Genomic DNA, 8,826 nt, shown 5'->3' with positions numbered 1-8,826 from the left:
TGTAAGGACAAGGGAATACTGTCGATCTATCACTTGAAGAGCATTCTTCCACGATGAAATGCAAGATGGATCATACCTGCTTTGCCACAGACTAAGGAGAGAGGAAGGGGTTCCCTTTTGACGGTCAAAAAGGCTGTTCTGGGGAATCACTGGACCAATGTGCACAAAAGCCATGGGGGATGTGGGCTGCAATGAGGAGGGGTGAGAGGAAGCAGAAACACTGGTAGGATCCAAGCATGGTAGGATCCAAGCAGGGAATTAGATAGGCATATGGAGCAGAGGTCCATCAGTGGCTATTAGCCACAAGGTATAGATAGGGGCTCTGGGGCAAGTGATGCTCTGTCTTCTTGGTGCTTGGGGGGGGGGGGACAGTGGGAGTGCTTCTAATGTCCTGGCCCCACTGGTGGACCTCCTGATGGCACCTGGTATTTTCGGCCACTGTGTGATACAGAGTGTTGGACTAGATGGGCCTTTGGCCTGATCCAACATTGGCGTCTCTTATGTTCTTATGATCCAACCCGTATTACTACTAGGAGGTCCTATCTGGGCACTTAGTAGACCCAGACCTGTTGGGCTTCAACACGGTTGCTGCGTTATGTACCCTCCTAAACATGGACACAAACTTCCAATCTACAATGCAACAGGGCTGGCTTCTCTGCAGCCCTGACCTGGATAGACGAGGCCTGATCGTGTCAGAGGTTGGGCCCTGGTTCATATTTGGGTGAGAGGCCACCAAGGAAGTCCAGGGTTGCTACATAGAGGCAGGCAATGGCGAGTCGCCTCTGAATGTCTCTTGCCTTGAAAACTGTATGGGTTGCCATCAACGTTCCCTCTAAGCTGTGGAGTCCTGTGAGCAAAAATTCTGCTTTGTGAGCTACTGGCATTAAAGTTGTGAGCCAGTGATTTGGCTACTGCATAAATTAGTTTGCTCTGGAGCCATCCTTCTTGAGCTAAGATGATGATGATGATGCTTTCGATTTATTAATTTATTAATTCCCCACAAGTGGGCTCAAAGTGATTTACAGTTACTCTTTAGACAGGGGACTAACAATGTTTCATAGGGGATAGGGAAGACAACATATAATTCATTTTAATTGCACATGCTGTAACTGCACGGTGGAAACAATTCTGGCTGTGAGAAAAATGTGTGAGCCGGAGGCTAAAATAATGTGAGCTAACTCACACTAACTCAGCTTAGAGGGAACATTGGTTGCCATGACCTGGCTGCAACAAGAGAACCACAGTTATAGATCTCCTATATCCCTGCTGAGAAAACCTGTGTATGCGGTGTGGGGAGGGGACAGGGGAATTGCTGATCCACTCTAGCTCACTCCCTGGCCTCTAAGTTTAAGGGACTTCTGAAACCAGATAAATAGATCAGGCCAGTTAAACACCTCTTCCTACAGTAACACATTTTATTGTTATGAACTTCATTTATCGCCCACCTTTCTCACTCAGATATGAGGCAAATGGCCTTCACTCAGCCAGGAGGTTCTGTTACTGAGGAGAGTCCCCTGATGAAGGAAAGGTGGTGCTCATGATGGATACCAATTCATTTCTTTGCTTTTTGGAAAGAAAAAGGTTAGGCTGATCTTAACTGCCCCGTGTATGGCTCTTGGAAGGAAGAAACCATTTGAATAGCATGTGAACTGGAAGGACCCTGTCTCATTAAAAATAATAGAGCGGCTCTTCTGGATAATTCAGCTTCCCCTCAGGGCTTCCTCAGAATCCGTCTCCACAGTTCCGAGCGCAACAGATCTCGCTCCTCCCGGATTCCTTGGAGGACACTCCGGTTCTCATGAGCGCGGCGGATCAGGTAGGGGATCACCTCCTCCACAGAACCATAGGGGATGGATTTGTAGACGGCGTAACCTGCATGCCCTAAGGTTGGGCGATGGATTAAAAAAAGACGGTGACATCTCACGGGAGGAAAGGCGGTGACATCTCACGGGAGGAAGAGAGCAAGATAGTTGTGTCGAGGATCACTAGGGCCCAGCACTTACCCAGCGGCAAGGAAATGTGGTCACACATGCCCAGAAGCTGCCCAAAGCTGACAGGGCCATCGTTCTTGTTGATGTCCATCTCCTCGATCCTGATATTAAAAAAAAAAAAACTCAAGCCCATCCCAGTGATACATTAGAGAAAATTACATGCCCCCCAATATTTATTTATTATTTTATTTTTATTTTTGTTGTGTCCGCTGACCGCCACCAGAGGTCAGCGAACACTCCAGAGCTTGAATCTGGAGTAACAATGGGGACTAGGCTCCTGGTCTCTCCATTGGGGGACCAATGGGACCGAGGCGGGAGATTTAAACCAACCAACGGGACCTAGGGGTGTGTCCCCAAGTATGTACATAGTTGGCCAGCCGGCCATTTGTCTTTGTCCTTTGTTGTGTGCCAGTAAACCATGTTGATTGCTACATGAGTCTCCGTGGTTTCTCCATGCGTTTAACGCACTACACTTCAATTTTATTGCATTTATACCCCGCCCTCCCCGCGAACGGGCTTAGGTACAAAGGTACCAATACTGACATATTTTATAGAAAGAATCCTTCCTCTAAGGAGCTCAGGGTGGCATATAATTCTCTTCTCCTCCATTTATTCTTACAATAATCCTGCGAGGTAGGAGGAGGAGGAGGAGGAAAAGAGTTGGTCTTTATACCCCGATTTTCACTACCCAAAGGAGTCTCAGAGTGGCATACAATCGCCTTCCTCTCCCCACAACAGACACCCTATGAGGCGGGTGGGGCCGAGAGAGCTCCGGGAGAACTGCTCTTGAGAGAACAGCTCTGAGAGAACTGTGACTGGCCCAAGGTCACCCAGCTGGCTGCATATGGAGGAGTGTGGAATCAAACCTGGTTCTCCAGATTAGAATCCACAGCTCTTAACCACTACACCAAACTGAAACTGAGTAGCTCAAGGTCACCCTGTGAGCTTCAGGGCAGAGTGGGGGTTTGAATCTTGGTCTCCCCCCCTATGGCCCTGTACTATCTACTCCCCCACACTGGCTCTTCAAGATTCCCTTCAGCTTCGGGGGAAAGTGTCCCAGGATCCCTGGGATGTTAAGTTCTCCAGGGAGCTTGAATCCTTGATACGGTTATCAGGTGCTCTGGAAACTACGTGGCCCAATGGTTTCACTGAGTGTGTGATGGCCATCCATATGGCAGGGGGAGTTTTTTTGATATCTTGGTTTGCAAAGCGCAAATTGAGCCAAAGGAGATCTGCCCCTATTTATTGACTGTAACATTCATATCCTGTCTTTCCTTGTGGTTCAAGGTGGATTACAATAATGGTTAAAAACATTTCCAATTAAATTGGAATAAATTAACAGATCCCAAATCTTTTCCCTCCCTCCCTTCTCTTCAAAAGATGCCATTGCTGCTGCGGATGTCCCAAAGGCACTGACGGGATCAAAAATAAAGCTCTTCCCCAGTGCAGTTCCTGGAGGGAAGGGACAGGCAAAAGATTCTCTCTACAGATGAAATGTTGCAGATTCCCTGACTACACTCTACTGCCTTTCTCTCCCAGCCTTCAGAGATCCTCGCTTCTTCCCAACCCAGCTAAACATGAGACACACAGAAGAAAGATCCATAGGGGGGATGGGGGGGGGACTGAACATACTGGTGCTACCCCCACCCATGATTGAGTGCACTAAGAACATAATGTTGGATCAGGCCAATGGCCCATCCAGTCCAACACTCTGTCACACAGTGGTCAAAAATACCAGGTGCCATCAGAAGGTCCAGCAGTGGGGCCAGGACACTAGGAGCCCTCCCCCTGTTCCCCCCCCCAAGCACCAAGAATACAGAGCATTACTTCCCCCAGACTGAGAGTTCCTACCTATACCTTGTGGCTAATAGCCACTGATGGACCTCTGCCCCATATGTTTATCCAATTCCCTCTTGAAGCCATCCATGCTTGTAACCGCAGCCACCTCCTGTGGCAGTGAATTCCACGTGTTAATCCCTCTTTGGGTGAAGAAGGACTTCCTTTTATCCGTTCTAACCTGACCGCTCAGCAATTTCATGGCATGCCCTCTCTCCATCTACACATGCTCGCCTCATGCAGCACAGCACCTCTGGCATGCACAAAAGGCATACACATAGGTTACGGTCCCCAGGTTTCAGGACCTTGGACTGAGAAAGTGGTACTTCTGATCGCAGGACCGGAGCTCACACACGTGTACAGTTTGAAGGCGTGTCACTTCTCGGCCCATGCTGTGGTGAGTGTGTACAGGTGGGGGATGGAGCCAGTGCATTTGATCCCGCTCCTCTTGTGCAAATAACATCTGTACGCACCATCTCTTGAGTATCTTTATAGGCGATTCACCAACAAAACAAGGCCCCCGTCACCTGCACTACCTTTCCTCTTCCGAACCCCTCCTGTACCTTCGCACAGCATGCTCCACCGAGGCTTTGTTGTGCGTGGCCACTATCAGCTCAAACCTGCCTCCGGCATGAGACGCTCTGTCCAAGGCGAAATCTAGACAGCGCCTGTAACTGTGCCACAGGAGAAAAGGAGAATGGACATTAGCATGGAAAGAACCCCCCACCCCACCCCAAGTTCATCTCCTCAGAGGTGCAGAGCTGATCGACAGGTCTGTGGGAAGGGTCCTCAGCTAGGGTTCCCAACCTCCAGGTGTGGCCCGGAGATCAGTTTCCCTGGAGAAAATGGCTGCTCTGGAGGTGGACCTTAATGTCATCATTGGGTCCCTCCCCTCCCCAAACCCCGCCCTTCCCAGGCCCCACCTCCCACATCTCCAAGGGTTTCTCAGCCCAGAGCCGGCAACCCTAGTTCTCACCTTTCATTGGTAGCTTCCCAGGTGGCATGCACAGGATCACGATATCCTTTTTCCCTTGCCCGTTGCCGTTCCTTCTCCAGATAAGCTCCTCGGACCAACTTCACTCCAAAACATACCCCCAAGCGCTCAGCGAGGGCCATGTCGTGACTCAGCCGCTTCAGAGTGTCCTGGAGGAAAACAGACAAAGGGGTCAGAGACAATATGGCTGCTACAGAACAGGAAACCATGAAGGAGTTCTCTAGTATCATTGAGTTGGTGAGGGTAGAGTGGCAGAGGGAATAGTGTGGTGGACAGCAGAAGGACTGTTTCTTGGGGGGGGGGGAACCCACCTTGAGATATGCTTGATATGTGTTCCAGATCCATGGGACTTGGGTGTTACAGGCAGCCATCATTGCCATGGTAACTAGTGACAGGGCAGGATTAATGTAGGTGTATTCAGCATCTACCAGGACACGGACCTTTTTCTCCACAGCATACTGAAAAGGGAGACAGGATTAACCATGATGAAATTCACTGGATGACCCAGCTTTCTGGTTAACAAGGCTGACAACTGAAGATTTCACACTGCTCTGTCCAGTACAGTCACTAAGGTTTTAGGCGAGGGCAAAAAAAAATATGTGCACACGTGGCACCTCAAAGATGCGCTCATTTATTGGGTCACGTGAGCCTTTGTCAACAGCCTCCTTTCCAGATGCCTAGATTGACAAGCCGCTGAGTACAGGGAAAACAGACACAGAGATTACGTTTACAAACGTGTGCGTCTTGCTCTTCTAGCAGACTTCCCAAGTGGCTAATAACAATATATTTATTGTTAATAAGTAAAGGCTGCTAAGATGGGCTTCTAAATATAGACCAAATAGAGAACATTTGCTGCTGCCTCCCACAGAGGTATCGTTTTATCATACAGGACCTCTAAGAATGACATAATAGTGTGAAGACCCATCATGTCGTAATCTGGGCCTGCTTCCATTTTACACTCCTCCAAATTGGGCTGCTTCCTCATGGAAGGGAGTGTCCAGAGGTCATTTCGGGGGGGGATCGCAGTTCCCCTGGTTGAGGTACAGGGGGCGGGGCACATTACGAAGCCCCGCCCCCTGCTTCCGGCCGCCCCACTTCCGGCCCTCATTAAGCCAGGAGGAGGCAGGAGAAGAGGGAGGGTAAGTTGCTTCCTCCCTGCCTCTCCCCACCCCTGCCTGCCTGGGGCCAGGGAGGGCTTTCGCGAGGCTTCCTTGCACTCCCGCCGGCCTTGCAAGTCCACCGCCGGGCCCCTCATGGGGCTCGGCAGTGGAGCTGCAAGGCCGGCGGCGGCAGCCAGGACCGTTGGGGGTGGGGTGTGTGGCCTTATGACACACTTCCGGTGATGTCAGGGGGTGTGGCCTTATGACACACTTCCAGTGATGTCAGGGGGTGTGGCATGTGCTAATGAGTTGTGCTAATGAGTCCCCCTAGCTCTTTTTCTACGAAATGACCCCTGGGGGTGTCTATGTGTGTTTTAAGCTTTTGTACAACACTAGTTGTCTTCTTTCCCAAACCTACTTTGCTAGCAATTGTTGGGGGGAAGAGCACAGTCCAAGAGGAGGATCCAGACTAAACTGTCTGCAAATGGAAGGGGAGGGCCAATCCCATCTTCCTGCTGCAGCTCCCCCCCCCCCCGGGTTTGTTCCTCATACCATTCCTGAGGGTTCCTTTTCTCCAGGAGCACCATTTTTGGGACATTAAAGGGCACCTGCTGGGGAGGGGGAGGCAGGCAAGTTGTGTCCTGTTAGCGGAACTACCTTCCGTTAGCAAAACATTTAGTCCGGATCCAAGCCCAAGTGGTAGTTTTTGAGGGCTTATTTGGGTTAGCAGAGTGCTCAAGGCACATAACGCAGCAGAACCTATCTGGGTTGTGTGTGCTGATTGGAACAAAGTTACACACGGAGCCTGGAGATAAGATGTAATTCCAGGAGATCCCCAGGTCTCACCTGGAGGGCTGGCATCCCTAGGTTGCACAACGGGGGAAATGGCAGCTGACAAAGGAAAGCGAGAAGAACTATTCTGTGGGGAAGCCCCATTGTTAATGCAGAGGGCTCTGCCTTTGTAGAAACTATGAATACAAAGCAGAGCCTCTCGGACCTCTGGCTACGGCCTCAGAGTTCTGTCTCGTCCTCGCTAGATCCCTGCCTCCTCTGCAAAGCAGCTTCCTGATGGACGTCCATACCTCTGCTACAGATCTGAGGCGACTCAGTGATTTTTGGAAATGCAGGTTCTCTTCTGGGCTCAGGCATCCGAAGCTCAGTTCCTAGCAATGGAATGTGGGAAACAGAAAGGATTCATATTCTCAAAGGAGAAACTGAAACTGGGGTGCTCAAAGGGGCAAGAGGTAAAGGCACCTCACCTCTCCTTTCAATAGAGCCAGGACTCTCTCAACAGTCAGGTCTAATGGTCCTTCCTGCTCTTGCAGCCGAAGAGTGATGGTTTTCTATGAAGAGATGCAGGAAAGGGGATCCCCAGTAAGACCAGAATAACTTCCTTTGTCCCCCCACAAAAAAGAAGTAGCACAGAATCCAAGAATGGGGCCAGAATTACTTATGAGCAGGGCCTTTGAGAGATTTTGCAACAAGAACAAAATCAAAAGTTGGCAAGAGATGAACCCACATTTTGCAGGTATAACTTTTATAATTAGATATAATAAAAGGTATAATTTTTAACCTGTATGCTATGCAAATTCAGGACATTTATACATATTTGCTTCGGGGGATTTTGTACACTTTAATGTCTCATGGGTGAAAACTGCAGTTTGGAATTAGGACTGCCGACCTTCTGGTGGACTTGTGCGGCAATCTATTCAATGATAATGATTAAGCATTTATATTATGGTACAAATTACAAAACACATTCCAGTACAAAATAAAGTGTCCTTTTAAACCAAACGGTCCGTGCCCAAAGTTCCTCTGTATAATACAGCCACTTTGAGCTGCATTATACAGAGGAACTTTGAGCACGGACAATTTGAGTGTATTCAAAGCTGCCTTGAATGCATGATATGTTGTGAAACATCTAATTGAAATGTAATGTAAAGCTTCGTCCTGGGCTAGGATCCAAATCCATCCAATCGTGTTACTAGTCCAGGAAGCACCTAACCAATCACCTTCTAGCAAGCTCCCTGAGCGGGAACATCCGTGATTGGTCCTTATGTGAAGAACCTTATTGGTTGGTATTTGTACAGTGGGTGTGGCTACATTAGCCAGGAATGTTTAAAAGCAGGACAGCTGCAATGTAAAGGCTGTTCTGGCTATCAGATGTTGATCTGTGTTGGAGTTGTGTTTGAGTGGGAGAATAAAGTTGTGTTCTTGCTGAATCACTCTCCAACTACTTTGTTAAGCGAGCGACTTAACAGTTTGGTTTAAAAGGACACTTTAAAATATCTGTATATTTTGTATTGGAATGTGTTTTGTAATTTGTACCATCATATAAATGCTTAATAATTATTATTGAATAGATTGCATAATAATATCATGGGTGGGTTTTTTTGTTTATTTACAACCTATCCCACGATCTCACATTTGTGTGACCCTCTGGTGGGGCCCGGAGATCTCCCGGAATTACCACTGATCTCCAGACAACAGAGGTCAGTTCTCCTTGAAAAAAGGGCCGCTTTGGAGGGTGGGCGTTTGGGCATTATACCCTACTGAGGTCCCTCCTCTCCCCAAATCCCATCTTCTCAGGCTCCACCCCCAAATCTCCAGGAATGTCCCAAACCAGAGTTGGCAACCATAATCCCAGTTTAAGTCAGTCCTGGTGCAATTGACTCAATAGCAATAGTAATATAATATCTTTGATATAATCAGGACAAGCAAAAAACCCACAGTGCATGCTTGCTTGTGATGCTTTACCTGGAGGTAATAAAAGACATAACAGTGCTGCTTTTTAATATATTATACATAAAGGACCAACTCCACTACTAACATTTTCCACCCCATTTAGTTACAGTACCCTTAACGTTCTAAACTAATGCTGACAAAACTCCGAAAAAAGTTAATG

The 8,826-nt window shown here is 48.4% G+C and overlaps 1 protein-coding gene across 1 annotated transcript in view; it reads right to left on the bottom strand.

Annotated features, from left to right (window-relative positions):
* Positions 1-1,711: 1,711 nt before the first annotated feature.
* The window catches only part of PRODH2 (proline dehydrogenase (oxidase) 2), a 12,445-nt gene continuing 5,330 nt past the window's right edge, over positions 1,712-8,826 (bottom strand). Inside the window, exons 4-11 of the mRNA XM_015418246.1 lie at positions 8,407-8,420; positions 7,181-7,264; positions 7,004-7,084; positions 5,133-5,279; positions 4,804-4,970; positions 4,391-4,501; positions 2,004-2,092; positions 1,712-1,881 (exon numbers count right to left, since the gene is read on the bottom strand). Coding sequence (XP_015273732.1) covers positions 1,712-1,881; positions 2,004-2,092; positions 4,391-4,501; positions 4,804-4,970; positions 5,133-5,279; positions 7,004-7,084; positions 7,181-7,264; positions 8,407-8,420 — 863 coding nt within the window. The remainder of the gene's footprint in view (positions 1,882-2,003; positions 2,093-4,390; positions 4,502-4,803; positions 4,971-5,132; positions 5,280-7,003; positions 7,085-7,180; positions 7,265-8,406; positions 8,421-8,826) is intronic.

The sequence above is a fragment of the Gekko japonicus genome, unplaced genomic scaffold (genome assembly GCF_001447785.1).
Source record: "Gekko japonicus isolate JY-2015 unplaced genomic scaffold, Gekko_japonicus_V1.1 scaffold3378, whole genome shotgun sequence".
Lineage (NCBI taxonomy): Eukaryota > Metazoa > Chordata > Lepidosauria > Squamata > Gekkonidae > Gekko > Gekko japonicus.
Note: the sequence above shows the minus strand (reverse complement) of the source record. Positions and strands in the feature narration are given on the sequence as shown.